Source organism: Leptidea sinapis, chromosome 12, assembly GCF_905404315.1.
Source record: "Leptidea sinapis chromosome 12, ilLepSina1.1, whole genome shotgun sequence".
Taxonomy (NCBI): Eukaryota; Metazoa; Arthropoda; class Insecta; order Lepidoptera; family Pieridae; genus Leptidea; species Leptidea sinapis.
Window position 1 is genome coordinate 704,037 of NC_066276.1, and position 17,153 is coordinate 721,189.

At 34.0% G+C, this 17,153-nt stretch overlaps 1 protein-coding gene across 1 annotated transcript in view; it reads right to left on the reverse strand.

Moving 5' to 3' along the window:
- Positions 1-833: 833 nt before the first annotated feature.
- The window catches only part of LOC126967004 (A disintegrin and metalloproteinase with thrombospondin motifs 7), a 158,126-nt gene continuing 141,806 nt past the window's right edge, over positions 834-17,153 (reverse strand). The window contains exons 9-19 of the mRNA XM_050811302.1: positions 11,458-11,604; positions 9,538-9,778; positions 8,803-8,990; positions 7,881-8,011; positions 6,824-6,946; positions 5,584-5,732; positions 5,275-5,390; positions 4,579-4,693; positions 3,927-4,098; positions 3,241-3,374; positions 834-2,433 (exon numbers count right to left, since the gene is read on the reverse strand). Of these exons, the coding sequence (XP_050667259.1) occupies positions 2,299-2,433; positions 3,241-3,374; positions 3,927-4,098; positions 4,579-4,693; positions 5,275-5,390; positions 5,584-5,732; positions 6,824-6,946; positions 7,881-8,011; positions 8,803-8,990; positions 9,538-9,778; positions 11,458-11,604 (1,651 nt within the window). The 3' untranslated portion in view covers positions 834-2,298. The remainder of the gene's footprint in view (positions 2,434-3,240; positions 3,375-3,926; positions 4,099-4,578; positions 4,694-5,274; positions 5,391-5,583; positions 5,733-6,823; positions 6,947-7,880; positions 8,012-8,802; positions 8,991-9,537; positions 9,779-11,457; positions 11,605-17,153) is intronic.

Genomic DNA, 17,153 nt, shown 5'->3' on the forward strand with positions numbered 1-17,153 from the left:
TTGAAGACTAAGTAATAATGAAAATTAGCTGTTTCACCACTGTGTAAAAATGGTAAGGTTTTTACCAAATTATTTCTAAGCCTCTCATGACGGCTACCCGTAACTGGTATAATCGTCACCTTTTTTGGTCTGACATGGTCCAATCTTGTATTTACTTTTATAAGTTACCCACTATGGTCGGACTGAAAATTATTAATAATAAGTTTTGTTTATAATAGTAACATTTGTATAAATATTATCTAAACAGGTTGCTGTTGTAGAAGTGATTCTAGTAGGTTCGCAAAACATATTGAACAAGTTAAAACTTTGAAATAAATTTTTGAGGTTAGTACAGTTGGCCGAAGCTTCAAGCAAGTTTATATTAAAATCTCCACACACTATAATTGACTTGCTGGTTCTGCTAAATTTTGATAGTACCTCCTTCATTATATGTTGGAATTGTTCATATGATGCAGTGGGGGGCGGTATACACTTACAATAATAAATTGCTCTAGCTCTATACAAGCTATCTCACTTAGTTGTTCTATAGAAAGATTAACAATATCTCTTCTATTTTTACATTTTAATCTGTTATTAATAATAATTAGGGAACCTCCATGTATTGCCCTACTTCTACAAAACGAACTGACAACTTTATGTTCTCTAAAGCTAAATTGAAGCTGATGACTTTTAAGCCAATGTTCTGTAATACATAATATATCTATATTACAGCAGCTCAAAAACAGTTCAATTTCTAATTCCTTACTCGAGATACCTTGTATGTTCTGGTGAACAATATTTAGGAGCTTTATATAAGCAATATGTATAGAGAACGTTAAAAGAAACTTCACAGATAAAACAATGCATCATTTATTGCCATCTCTAATTTATACACAATTGTAATCAAGGTATACATATTATATGAGTTACAATTATAGAATAATATTGGTGAAAATACGGATGCTATGACCTAGGGTTAGTATATTATATAAAGTGAAAATTATAATTGTGTATTAATTGAACGACGATGTACCAGCATGATTTCTTAGAACGGAAACACCGGGTAGGCCATTTAGACAATATTATACCTGTGTACAAAGTAAGGTATGTGATAAATAATACGCCTAATGGTACAATTATGCATAATCACTTATTCTAAAGACACAACAAAGCTGATACGAATAAATATTTATTTACATTTTGTTCCAAAAAATTGTTCTAGGTTAGGTTTTTCCAGCAATAAAAGTAAATGAAGCTTGTACCTACATATAATTTAAGACGCAATTTATTAGTATAAATAAAAGTAATAATTTTGACTAATAAATATTAAAAAAATGCTAAATTACGAATGTGTTCCCTAAGTGGTATTACAGCTAGTTAATCTTATAACTAACTTACATCGATACGAGTGTCATAGTGGCAGTAACCGCGGATATGGCAACGTGAATTAGTTTTTCTAAATATTTTTGGTCCAAATTTCGTCAGCTCGTACAATAGGGACTCTACAAAATACTATTTGACAGAAATCGTTTAGTATAAAAATGACTTGACAGCGTTAACGAAGTATTTTTTGTGAAGCTTCTGTCTTTCTGACAAAAAGTAAATAGTTTAGCCCCACTGACAGTTCCACGTCACACTTCGGTTTGGATACACAATTACGTACTTCATTTAATACTGTTATATAAATAATAGTCGTTACACTAACCGAAAACTATGTTAAAACTATAAAAATTACTTAATTAATATGGCAGTAAGTGGTAATTGTAGAGCATTAGTTATATTTCTCCTGCGAGATTCGCATGTCTTATTCGAGCACTAATTTGTATTGAAAATGTCTATTCGATGGGTTTCTATGGTACGCTATAAGGTAGCTCTACATATAAGCCTCGTGAGAAGGAGTTTTGTGGATACTACAACCTCTTTCGTGGTTATTTATTACCACAGTCTTGTTCAGAAATACCTGTGTCAAGCACACAGTGGGTATATTTACACGAAATAGACTAATTAAGTCATCCCATATTTTTATATAATATTTAATTATAAACGACCAGATAATTGTATATAATTAATAAAATTCAGTCATACAGGAAATACGTCCGTCAAAATCTTTTTACTGTAGAAAATTCAGCATTTATTAAGACGAGTATTTCATAAGAACATTGATTGTTTGAAAATTTCTCGGCATATAAATATGCAAAATACAATCGATTCTGAAGTAATTAAGGTCTTTTGTCTAGGCCTTATTCGTTTTTATAACTTCATTTACGAAATAGAATTATTCATATTTTGTCACGGTACTATTTAGTACTCGGTCCTTAGCTAACAGGGCGGTACATCAGTACATTTTAAGTAATGTATCGGTTTTGTTGTGATGTCGCATTCGGAGTCATCGACAACGTTGTTCGATATTTTGTTCACACAGTGGACGTTCCGCTGCTTGGTTGCTTCTTGTCCCTGAAAATATAAGATTAATTTTATTGTTAGCTTCAAAACTTTCTTTTTCTAATCAATTTCATATTTATACAGTTTATTATTTATTTACATATGACTTCATAATTAATAACGCTATTTATATAAATAATAATAAAATAAAACTAAAATAATCTAACGAAATTAATTAATTACAAATAGAAAATATCATTAAGATCGCTATCGGCAGGTATGGTGCCCATGAAGCTGGCAACGTTACCTCTTTGTATAGCCAAAATTATCCTTTGACAGAGGTACGTACCAGTTCTTGGGTCACCTGTTAAATCGGTTAGACGCCTGGATAGCTCTTACGAGTTTTTGTGCCGATGAACCCCAAGGACCCATCGTCTCCACCCCAAAGGGAACAAATAAGTATCCATCACCGAGTGATGCATATTTCCTCCGCTCTAGGTTTTCGGCGGATTCCGCCGCTGCAACTCTCGCTCTCAGAGGGGGCTAGCGTGTCCACACAAGTCGCATCCCACACCAGTGGCTCCACGACTCCATTTCATATTTTGATAGTTGCAATTTTAATTTTTGCATTGATTAAAGTTGAGGGTAGATGAAAAATATTAAATAAAATTAAAGCGAACATAAGTATATTATCGTTTAACATAAACATGAGTTATTTAATGAGAATATGTTGGGTCCCTAAGAATGTTTTCATTTGGAGAGTTAACATCGCAAAATATTGCGATGTTAACTTAACTCGCAATTCTGCAAGCGCTATTGCGCTGGGAATCAAGGTGTGAGCAGACGTATAAAGAGATGAGAATATGAGTGGCATCGTACCGGCATATGGCAGGGTTCGCAGGGCTTCCACGGGCCGACCCACCAGTGAGTGCAGGCGGGCTGGCGACACAGCTGCATGAGAGCCACGTGTCGCGGCTGCTCGTACTGGTAGCACTGGGACAGCTCCACCACTCCTGTTTTCAGCGATTATCATTTTGTAGCACAATATTATTATATTTGGTCTTTACCTATGAAATTGCCCTTCTGCACTACTGAACCAATAAACTAAAAACTATTAAACTATTAACTATTTTAATTTGACTATAATTTTTTTATTTTAATAAATGAAAATAATTGTATTTACCAAATATGGAATTATTAAAAAACCAGGCACATGAAATCCACTTTTACGATTTTAGGCAATCGGAGGCACCCGATAAGTGATTTTTTTCTAAATTAATTTAAGGTACGCCCGGTAAGTGAAATACAGCAGTGTTGCCAGTCTTTGCTTTTTTTTGTGTCAAAATTGTATTGTACCCAGAAATACCGCAGAAGTACGGTTATTTCACAATTTGGTAGAAAGTGATAAAAAGATCCTTGAAAACTGCAAAATTTGTAGGGTTTTCGTGGTATAGTTCTGTTTAATGGAAAAACACAGTCCACGACACTACCCCGTATAAATTCCTGGCAGCGCTCGTCAATAGATCGCCTATGATGTGTGGTACAATACTGAAATGGTCACTTACTATAGTTACTCTCGTCGACACATTGATAATTTCGGTGCATTCTGCCAGTTCCACAGGAGACAGAACACGCAGACCATTCAGAAAGCCGGTAATGGAAGCGTTTCTTGGGCTGGTCGACGGTGTACTGGTAGGTGACTCCCGGGTTCCGGTGCTTTCCGCGGAATATGCGTTGCTATAAATGTAGTTACTATTTAGGAACAAGATTTCTTAGGTCAGATTTCGACCATAATTCAAAAATTTTATATTTTGTGCACTTCTTTATGTAAACTGAAACTTAAAATAATTCACACTACTCTTTGCCCAACAGCATTCTTAAAAAGGGATGTAGGTAGAGTGGCCATAATTTCTGTAATAAATAACACAGAATTTCATTGGAAATAACCTTTGGAACTTTATGCAGACAATTACTACCTGGCCACGAATCTATAGATTTACGCACTGTTTCCTTGGGAAATTTAATCATACTTATTCTAGAAATATTTTAATAGACTCGATGTCGGTGTGTTGTTTGAAGCATGCCATGTATCTATTCTAAAACGGACCATAACTTCAAGGGAAATTGTTTAGAACTCAGTTAACTGCGGTAATTTTTACTATATAACTACCTATTAGTATTTTAGGGTTAGTTCTTAAGACCTATTAAATAACTTACATATACTTTAATATCTTCGGCGAGTGGTCCGCTAATTCGTACTTTCTCCCAATCACGATCTCGTTCATAGATCGCCTGGGCTCCAGCTACGAAATACTCAGTCAACGTAGCATTTCTGAAAATATAATTAGTAGATACTTAACCATTAAACAATGAGAGAGAGAGAAAGATAGTTGCGGCAAAAATGGCACAAATATGTCAGCAAGCTTTTTTTTTATATTTATGGCGCTGCTTCGTGTCGAAACTTAGTCTCATTAGGGCTATAAGGGCCTCAAAAGAATAAGGTATATATATAATATACTTTGGTAAAAGAATAAGCCTAGGTGTTCATCGCAGAAATGCTGCCAGTGTTGCTGATATTAGATTGCATTATCTACATCGAAAATAATATGGAAATGAAAAATAGTAAAAATACCTACAGATTGCTTAGAAAAGATAGAGAGAGATACCGGTTTGCTCAGGTGCATTGCGCATTCACCTCTATTTCTTGTTATATTGCGGCATTATTCGCAGCAACACTCCGACATTTTAGAAGTTTGGTGAGGGGTATACAAACAATGTCGAAACTTTTATTATAACACTTAAATAAATTAAGGCGTAAGTAGAATAAGTCAAAACGGTTTAGATATAATAATGGTCAAATAACCTTGAATATTTTATGGTTGCTACAAGACCTATTTCAGGTGGTATTCTTACCGAGCTCCATTCAGATATATCTTCCTCGACTTAGCACTGCCAATAGAAATATAGTTCCCCGGGCTGACTTTCTCTTGGATTCTCACATTTCTTGAACCAGCGGGAATCACCGCCACCTATAGCAATTATACTTATAGACGGTATTCTATGTAAAATTACAAATATACTCAAAAAAGGTCTGAGTTTTGCAATTATCAATATTTCAAGATTATTTAAATAACTATCAAAATTTTGCATAAACACTTTATACAAAAGCCTGTCGATTTGCTGGAAATTTATTTTTAGCTATTAAATAGAGTATGTTTTTACCTCACTGAATCCAGATTGCCTGGTGGTATCCTTATTGTAGATCCCCTGCACGGTTTTGCACGCAGAGCCGTCCCCTCCACAGACACCACATTCGTCCTCCTCCACTTCGGAGTCCACGATCCAGTCGCATCCCACTTTATAACACACCCCTAACGAGTAACCAATAGACATTAATAATATTTTACATGGAAATAAATAAAGGGATTAAACAGTTTTTAAGCGGCAACATCTAAACAGTGACCTAGTGTATGATCACGATAACTCGATTTGTAGCGTGTTTTTTATGCGCGGCAAGTTATTAATTAGATAGCGCAGATGGAAATTGTCAGTTTCTTGAACATGATTCAATGATTGTTAAAAGTGAGCTTCGTTGTTGCTGGAATAATTATATTATCCACCGCTAAGTCTGAGCAAAAGCTAGGCTTTCAAAAAGGAACCATCCAGGGTCATCCCTGCTAACTTTCTGAACGCCACATTCGGAGCCGTAATATTACCGCACCCAATGATCACCGCGGGACGAAACTATTTGTTCCTTCACCACTGCAGATAGCGCAGAGATAGACGTCGGTTACCTATCAAAGGCCCTGGTGGCTCTGAATACTCGACGCGGTTGCACCGAACGCACAGGTCGACACAAGGCTTGGTTGGTTGAGCCCTGTGGGCTTCACCGGTGCGACGGAGGAACTCGTACTGACTACACAAATCAAAATGGCACACTGACAGAAGGCTGTTGTGTTGCCACAATCGATCTAGATACTATATTTATTATTATTTATTTTTAAGAATAAATCGACAAAACAATGACAATATAGCACCAACACGCAATTAGTACTGTTAAAAGAACATTTTTTTGCCAATTACGAGTAAGAGCTAATACATATTTATAACATGCTTAAATATTCGATTAATTTCTAAACTGATTTTTGATAGTCTGTGGTTATTCGTTATGAGTCACATCGTCAAGTGGTTGGTACCCACGAAAATGGTTTAGGTGGTAAAGGTGACTACAGGTTTTTAATGATACCACAGATTGGGAATGGCCGCTATCAGGCTATTTCAATTATAAAATTGATTGTGTCGAAATTTTATTGAAAAAAAAAATACAACAAGCCCGCTGAGTTTCTTGCGCCCGTTCTTCTCAGGTCTGAGGCATTAATTTCCGAATATGTAGTAGTTTTAGCCTTTCAATAAGTGATTTCATATCCTATACTAAAAAAAATAGTTGGATTTATAAAATTACCAGAAATGCACATGTCTCTTTCGCCCAGCCCCTGCCTGCACGGGGTACCGTCCGCGACGAATCCTCCCACCATCTCCACGTCATTCCTACTCCGGGGCACACATAGCAATTCGCACGGCTTATCTGCAAATGAATGTATAATTAATAAGCTCGCCTAATGTTTCTTATTCTATCAGAAAATATTATACTTGTAAGACTATAGATACAGATTAGATCATGCTAGAAGAAAAAGGTAAGATGCTTCTCTGAAGTTCTGATAGAAATTACAAAGTAATTCGAATGATTTGTCAAGAGATTTGGTCAATTGCCTAAGTTATATGATCAAATCAACAGAATTTTATCATTTCTTTACACAAATCTAGTGATATGATCGAATACCAGAATTGGTTCCGTGAAATGACAAAAAAATTGACAGTTCTTGTTTCGTCGCGTCCGCGCCTATTGTAAATAAATAAATATTGAAAATTATCATACCTTCGAGCCCCATACTTAAATTTTGTTCATACTACACTTAATGAGAAAAAATATGTCTAAATCTTCTCAAATAAAGCTTACGTATACTTACCAAAACAAAAGAATTTTTGTCATTTCACGGAACCGATTCTGGTATTTGATCAATCCATTAGATTTGATTAGAGAAATGATAAAATCATGTTGTTATTTTAACAACAAATCACTTACTAATAGAATTAGAACCAAATCTCCGTTTTTATCATATTTCTGCGACATATTATAAATGTGAAGAAATAAAAATTTAAATCTCCTATCGGTATAGAATATATAATATTCCGAAGAAATACGCTCTGAATTAAAAGAAGGGCATTTAACATACAAATAAAGCTTTTTTCTTAAGGGATAGTTAAAGTAAATCGATTTATCTGGACATTTAACTATAATGAACCTTTTCATTAAAAATATTATGCTGGTTTTAGTAAAATTTCACTGACGAAGTAAATAGAAGTTAAAACTCATAAACTGCTGTGATATCTAGTACAGGTAGTGTTAAAAATAAACAGAGTGTTGTATGTAGTAGCTACAGCACGTTTGTGTCACAAACCTTGGTCCACATAGGGTATCCATTCCGAGATAGTGTCGTTGTTGTATGTCATGTTGTTGTATTTGGCGCACTGTACCTCCCGGAACGAGGGATCATTGATAGGGCACGGATCGGTGTTGCATATCTTGTACCTGTTATACAAATATCTCATTAATAAGGTTATCACTCTATAAATATTATAACCGCGTCCAGTAGCTGGATTAGCTAGATGTTATATTATGTTATGCTCTCATGGCCCGTTTTTGAAGTAGGTAGGTACTAAAGATCGCCGGTTGATCGCCGATCGTACGTTGTAATTAGATCACAATTTATATTTTTATAAGTTAAAGTAAATAAACATTTTTAATTATTCAAAAGCAGAGAAAAATAATATTCTGATTGCAAACAATGCAATTGTTACAAAGAACGTTAATATAATATTATGCCTTAAAATGCTACACTTCTTCTCCATTTGCTGAAAGTGATGATTGAATGCAAACAACATTTCTCTTCCTCCCACCATTTTCACCCAGATTTGCTCGATAAATTCGTGCATTTAATTTACCCAATATGATTGTCGGGGTTGTAAAGAAAGAGGACCAGGTCGAGGCTCCCAATAATTATATGTATGTAGGGAATGTACAGGAGTCGCCTTCGAGAAGTCGCGAACAATCCAGGAAGATAGGCTGTTTGAAGTATTTGGCTAACCCAGCACTTAAGAAAGCACTAATCAAGGAGTTAAAATGAAAGGTTAATACGATTGGAAGAAATCAAGGAAGTTTGTAAGAGCATGGGAAATATATGTTTGAAATCAACGCCTATAATTTTCGCGCGATTAGAAAGAGACAGTCATCCGTTTCAGTGACCTCGTCTGCATAAACAGTTCTACTGCTACGTAAAAAATTGCAACAGCATTGATTACAGAGCTACACAACTTTCTTACCGACTTCGGTCACCGATGCAGTAGTGGCCATTGTTAAGAGGCTCGGGATTATTGCACTCTCGGAACTGCGTGGAGACACCAGCACCACACGTCCTGGAACACTCGCTCCAATCGCTCCAAGGTCCCCAGCCACCGTCCCGTGGTATTGGTGATGGTGTTCGAGCCACACACGTTTGGTTTTGACACCACTAGACAAAATAATAATAATATATTAATTGAATTCCATGGAATCTATGGTTACGTCTATATGTCAAACAATCGCTACACATGGCGCCTTAAATCATCGATATGGGGCTCTTGCGCGTGGTCTGTCTTTGCTAACCCGTATCGATGCTTGATAAATGAAGGGTAGTGAACGCTATACAGTATGGAACCCGATGGCAAGAGTACTTGTTCCTGCTCTTCTGCAGGATTATTCGCCATCGTCACTGGGCGCACTTGTTGAAGAAATAAAAGCCTGTTGTGGTAGAAATAAAAGCCTATTACATCATCAAAGATACGCCTCTCCGTACTGATGAATCGTAAAATTAGTCCATCTATTTCAAACATCAAATTTTGTGAGTAATAGTCTGTTTTCCCGTCGGAATTGATTTATTAAATATTCCTTCAAACCGAAATCTAGTCGCATAAAATTAATACTTATGGATAATAATAGCATAAACTTTGTATCAAAAATTAATACCAAGCCACAACCTTTCCAAAATTGGGTACAAAGAGATAGAAGAGATTACTTACCATATCTTCCCCACAAGTAGTTCCTGGAGCCGCTGGCCTCAGCATGGTCTTGCAAGTGTTGTTCACGAGACACCAAAGATGTTCGCAGAGTTCTGTGGGCTTGGCGCACACCACGGCTTCAGCGCCGAACTGAAGGTGGCACTGCGACGCCGCGTCGAACATCACACCAGCAGGAACTTCTGGGTACTCGTAAGGCTCGTCTTGAGCTGGTCGGTCGCTGAGGCATTCTCCCAGCCCAGCACTGAAAGATATGGTGTATCAAGTAGACTTTACAAGATAAAGAAAAAGATAGGTTTTAAAGGAACTGAGTAAGTCCCTTTGAATAAAAAGAGGACATTGCGAGCTTAAGGCCCAGAAGGCATGAAGAAATGTCATTTTGGAATCTATTTTTATATTTATATTCATAATAGGGTTGTTTTTATAAATATGTTATATATTTAAGCGGAGGAAACAAGATACATTTTTAATATAGTGTATGATTATGATACACATTTCATACATATTTCTATATCATACATATTGGTATATTAATTACAATTAATATATTTAAACATACATAAATATCTACATATAATTATAAATATCCATGACTCAGAACAAACATTAATATTCATCATATAAACGTTTGCACGTATCGGGATTCGAATCCGGGGCTCAGTAATTATATCCCGTTTTCCCTCTATGTTACTTACTATGGTTATTATACAATAATAATCATTCATAGTTCAAAATCCATTCATGTAGGAAATCCAATAGTACGCTTGGCCATTGGTAGATTTCCGGGTTATTCAATAAATATTTTATGAATCTTACATTGCACACTGCAGGAAGTGTTTAAAAAGTCATAAAGGCTATTTTAAACATTTTAATATCGCAATTGAATTAATAAACCGTACGCATCCAAGACATTGTACTGTCAGTTTCGCGTGCAATAATGGCGGTGCGATTTAAAAAATGAACAAGACCTCTGTTTTGGTGAAATACAATTGGGCCAATTGCTTTGAATTGATGCCGCAAAACTCAACCTACGTATTTATATTATGCTTTTCGAAGTTGCTGGCACACCTTAATTTGCTGTGTAATTTCGTAAGTATTTTTATGGTCTATTCAAAGAGAAAATTGATTATTGTCTTCGTTGAGAACGAGAGGGTCGATTTGAATAAGAAGATATTATTTTCGATAGCGTAGAAAGCCAGAATTTATAAGTGAACTTCTGTAGACTATGCAAAATTGTGAATTGTTTTTGAAAGAAGTAACACTACCACGTTATTTTTTTTTCGAGTTATGATTTCGATAGAATTAGAGTACTTTCATTAGAAAGGAGGAAATTCAATTATGTTTTTTATAAACACTAGAGGTCGTGACAAAAAGGTTAAGCTAGTGGAAAGTTACAGATGCATTTTTCTTGATCAGTAGCAGCGAAAAATTACCATTTAAAGGCATTTATTTTCGCAAAATTCCTTTAGAATTCTTTTTGATGTCATTTCAAACACTACCACCCCCTCGGAAACAAGTGGCGCTCTGAGAGAGAAGAAGCAGCGCAAGAAACTTTCCCAGCATTCTTTTTTTGCGATCTTTTTATAAAAATATACAATATTGTTCTGTCATTGTTATTGCATGAAAATAATCATAATTTTAATTTATTTAAATATAATGCCTGAAGAGTGGCTGGGTGACTTTATTATAAAAGTGTATGCCTATATTTAGATTTATAGCTATTATGTATCTTATTAAGCCTCGTAGAATTAGTTTCAAGCAATTCCTTATTTTTAGTGAAAATCACTATTTAGAGCAAAATTTTAATTATTTTAATCGTCAGCGTAAGTGTTTAGTGTACTGAATTTTGTCTATTCCCATTTATTTTACAATCTGAGTCTTGTTTGACGTTTTATTTAGATGAATGATAAAATAAATACTTACTCTAAGAAATTGGTGACGTCACGTTTGCTACACCTAGACCAGGCTACTTGAACCGTGTCCGCCTCAAATATTGGTGTCATGATGTGCAGCGTGGCTCCATCGCGGCGTGAACATCCGATCTTCTCAGTGTCGTGGTACAACCCAAAACTGTTGGAAAAAATGTACATAACTATAACAATATTACTATATTAAAAATATTAGCAATACTGAGAAACTACTACAGCAGATATTCAGTAAGTCAAAGCTTGAGAGACACGAAATATTTCATGTCTATACATGAAATTTTTCGTGTCTAAACTATAGAGTTTTCGACTACGTATTGTAAGAAAATATTGTTATTGCAGAAGTTAAGACTGATTTTAGATAAAATCTGATTAATTAAATGCTAGAGAGGGGAAATAATTAAATTCTTTGAGCTATGGAGGCAAAATATGTACTAAAATTACTTGTAAGAAATGATTCTTTCTTCGATTAACTTAAAGAGGGAATATTTAAGTGAATAATATTTAAGTAATAATAGTATTTGAGTAATAATAATATTTGAGTAAACGAGGTTTTGAGAAATCCTAATCTTAATCTTAAACCGCCGTTGTTTTACAATTAAATAAGGTGAATTTTGGTAAGATAAAAATAAAAGTAGCTGAGAGTGATAGAAATTTGGAATTGACCCCCTATATGGGGTATTTTCGTCGATAAATAGTTCATAGTTACTACACCTAAACTTTTATTATAACTTTCTATAAATACCGTCGAAGAATATTATTCTTTAGTTTTTAGTGTTAGTTTAAGTTTGAAAAAATATATATTATTTATTATTTCAACAATTGATTGTTATGTCATTTGTACCTCAGGATAAAATATAAATTATACAATATAAATTGGCTTTCATAAAGTATATTTATTGTACATATTTGCATATTCACGAGTCGCCACACGAAAGTGACTTTTGATATATCAAAATGTTATCAGAGACTTGAAATTATGTGACACTCGTTGCTGTATCTCTACACATTAGTATATATATCAGTCGAATATTAATAGGTGAATTATTGAAATTTAAATATTGTAGGTAGCCACCGAGTTATAAATCAACAAATACAAAAACGCGAAAACTGCGGTATCGTTTTTTTTTTATGGAATAGGAGGACAAACGAGCGTACGGGTCACCTGTTGTTAAGTGATCACCGCCGCCCACAATCTCTTACAACACCAGAGGAATCACAGGAGCGTTGTAGGCTTTTAAGGAAGGTGTACAATGTGTGTTCAATTATTTAACTGATCTTTTGTTTACATCTAGATTTTTTTTTATCTTTTTTTTGGCAGGCAAGTAGATGACCATGTGAAATGGTTCGTAATCCCTGCTTTCCTTTTGAGTGAGAGAGTCATTGTATATATTATTGTATGTTGATGGTGTTTTAGCAGAATATTCGTTATGTAAATTTTGACTCAACGCTGGTGTTATAAACATTTAATGACTTGTATACTAACTGCGATTTATATTTATGGGTGTCATGGCTCATGTTAATAGTAATAAAATCCATTTTAATTATCTCTCTTGATTTATTGGGCGATATACGATTATTTGATGTATGCATGGGGTCTCATACATACAATCGATATTAATCGACGTAATTTTCTATAGGATGATAGAAAACATGAAGATACGGTTCACCTAGTTGTAGGTGATCACAGAGTGGCGTTGCCAACCTTTTAAAAATACGTACATGTGTCAAAGTTCACACATAATACACAGTTTTTAACACCATATTTTAGTTTAATTAAGTGATCGGGCTAATTTCTGCAACTTGATGACTGTGGGCCTATTTTGCGTGTGTGGGAATATAATTGTTATTCCCGCCAACCCAATAAAAAATGGATTGTAAAACCTAAAAGAAGGAGCTGAAAGTAGTTTGCTGAAATTACACGTACCAGTATCTTCCACTGATTTGAAATTTAAGTATGTTACAGGTAGCGATATAATAAAAATCTTCAAATTAATTAACCTAAAAAATACAGAAGACCTATGGGGCCATTCGACTAGTATTGTAAAATACATACTTGACATTATGACACCTGAATTAGCAATAATATTTAATGAATGCATAAATGAGGGTGTGTAGGATGTAGTAGTATCTAGTAGTTATTAGAAATGACATCAAAAAGAATTCTAAATTTTGAGAAAATGCCTTTTATGCCTTTGAAGAGCAACAGAAAAAATCCCAAACCACAATTAAAAAATTAATGGTAGATCACGTTTACGACTACATGAAATCTTCAATTTATTTTATATTAACATCTAAAACGTATAGAATAATAAAAGGTAATGGGAAACACTAAAAATAGATGGGTCGCCCATATTAATTATTATTATAATTGTGGTGGTTTATCTAAATTAGTAATTAATATTCCGGATATTATTGATAACGTTTTGTTTAATTATTAAACATTTATGTGACAACGGAAGTTTGATTAAATCAGAAATTGTATTATGAAAAAAATTTCACCGCCACGTGTATCTTTTTGAGAGTGATAAAAAATGAGTCAAGATATACCAATAGGTATGTACTTTTTAAATTTTTTCACAAAAGAAAAGAGAGAGCGTTACAATATGTAAAAAATTTAATTTTCGAAACTAAAATAATACTAAAGGTTTATTTATTCAGAATCAGTTTTTACATTCTGTTTTTGCATAAATGAGTTTTCAAACTTAAAATAAAACAGTTAATTCTAAAGTTAACTAAGTTGTAAATTTTGGGCACAAAAATGAAAGAAATTATAACGAAATAAAAAAAAAGAAACAGCTGAGTTTCTTTCACCCGTTCTTCTTTCTCATTTATTAACGTTATTAATTTAGTAACATTATTATAATTGCAGTTAAGAACTTCTTACTTGCTAGCGGTGGACTGTTTGTTGGCTTCCTAAGACCTAAATGGCATCCTTTAACTTGCCTCACTTTAAAAAAGTATCTGCCTTGCTCTTTTATGAGTCTAATAGCTTAAACACATGGCCGGATTTGGTGCGGCCAGATGATCGGACGGTCCGGTGGGCGCCTCGCACCAATTGGACTGGCGTGGCGTCGTACTTGGTGTAGTTCGGACAAGTAGATGGACAATGTACATACATATATATACCATCGAATATGTTCCGCTACCAGGCCGCGTCCGATGGTCCGGCCGTACCAAATCCGACCATGTGTTCAGACTATAAGCATTGCACATACACTTATAGGTGTTATACGTATCTACATATAGCTATTAATACACAAATGTGTTCATTCATTCATCTCCATTCATGATAAAGATATCAAAAAATATTAAAGTGTAAGCGAGCTGATAGTAAGATGTCAATGCACGGAGTGCAACGCACTTCATGTAATGCATTCATATCCACAAGTAGAATAAGGTCATTGGCTGTCCCGTTCACGTAACTTATGTAACATTACGTTGGTGTTGCATTTGTAACATTGTCTCTATCTAACAATGTTACTGTAACAAGACCCGGGTCATTTATTAATGACGAGATGGGCGCTATAAATAACACCTGAACTAGACTCGTGTTCGGAATATCGTCTAGATTTATGAATATATCTGTTATGTATTACCTCAATAAATCCGGGCAGCTACGAAAGGTTCCGTACCATAGATAAACTCGGGCGTGATAATTTTCGATTGTGGATTGCTTTTAATAAGTATATCGAAATCAACAGACATGTAAGTGGCTTTCCACATAATATTTGATGGTCAGCTAGAAGTTATCGATAAGAGGAAACATTAGTTATAATTTTACATTATAAACGTATTCGACTGTCTTCTACTAGGTTATTAACCCTAGATTCTATATTTAACCCTACTCCTTCTTTTTTTTAATTGAAGATCCGCAACCTGTAGGCACCTAGTACGGAATACGAGTAGGTATATACGAAAATAGTAAACGGTAAAATTAAAACCGTACTATCCAGAATACTTGGTTACCATTCAATTTCCATAATTTCGTTACGAATTGAGGAATTTCGTTTGTTTGATTGATTGAAGATTTGGAGGAAGAAGTAGTCTAGAACGAAACCCTGATTTTTGGGGTTTGGAAGCCAGATGGAAAAAAACCTGATTACTGATTGAAACTTGATTTGTCATGTCTGTCTGTCTGTCCGTCCGCATGTAACAGCTACTTTTTTTCGAAACTAAAAGAACTATACTGTTGAAACTTGGTAAGTAGATGTATTCTGTGAATCGCATTCAGATTTTAGGGTTCCCCATACTTAAAAACTCATCAAACCGATACTGTATCTGCGGATAGGTCTTCAAAAATGAAATTGATTATAATATCCTTTATCGCACTGACTTATGTCTTATGTGGTTCGCGCAACAGAAATATTCATTTAGAATTTTTACATCTGAGAAAGACATTGGCATGTATACTACAAATCATTGATAATTAGCCTATAACTTTTGGGTTGTGCGTTTATATTTGATAAATTATTTATTGGTTTCTAAATTTCATTCACATTCATAACATAATATAATTAAGCAAAATGACTGTAGTAGTACCTACTTTTCAACATATAAACTAAATTATGTTTATATGAGGATATTAGAGGATAAGTCAAAATGTAAGACAAAACATTAATTTATATTCAAATGAAAGGGTGTGAGCGCCATGTTTTCATTGTGTTAATTAATGTGAACATTATACTTGTAAATCAATTTGAGCAAATGTAAGTTTCGAAACAATGAAAGTTTAATGGGTGTTAATACCAATTGAGAACATACAGATTACATATTGTGTTGCAATGTTATAGTAACCCATTTTACCTACGTCGTAATATTAATAATATACGCAGACATTTACTTATGCTCGAAAATATTCTACTGTTGCGTTACTCACATAGTTCCTCCGTCAATACTTCATAAATCAAATACGATTTATAACGTAGACCCAAATAATATTGACTTTATTGATATATATAACTAATTTGCGAATATGTTTTCAATCTGGTTATATTTGTTTTACCTGTGAGTTAAATTTCTAACGAGTTATTACAATTTTCAACCGATTTCGAAAAGGAGGATAAAGAGGGTCCAAAAAATTCCCGATTAAACAATATATTTTAATATACTGTCAATATTTGCACTTTTGATATTAGATTTATTTTATTTTTCTTATATTTGTCTTCAATAACGGCACAACATAAGCTTATAAATTGTATTTTTTATTATTAAGTTTGATGATAAGTTATGGATGTCATGGCGTTACCTCATAAAACACCTTTGAGATAAAATGTACATAAAAATTGTTGATGTATTAGTTAAGGTAGTTTAAAAGGAGATGATAATGCTTAATTTTCTCCAGGTGATAGAAAAATAAGAAAAAATTAAGTCGATAGCTTTGGTGTTAGTATAGTAGTCTCGAATCTAATAGATTTATAAAAATAATGAATAAACCGGTTTAATTGTAGAAGAATATAGTCACATGTTGCTATTTCGGTCAATAAATTACATTCCTTGTAAAATTCTCGATTTTTTTTGATGTGTTATTTAAATATCTGGAAACTTAGCAACTTTATAATGTTCATTAAACTTAAGTATTTTATTTTCTCAATTTGCATTGTTTAGCATATAAAATTTGAATTTAAATTTATAGTGGTTCTTAGAAGTGCTCGGACGTTAAACTAATTTGACATGTCTCCAATTTACTAAATA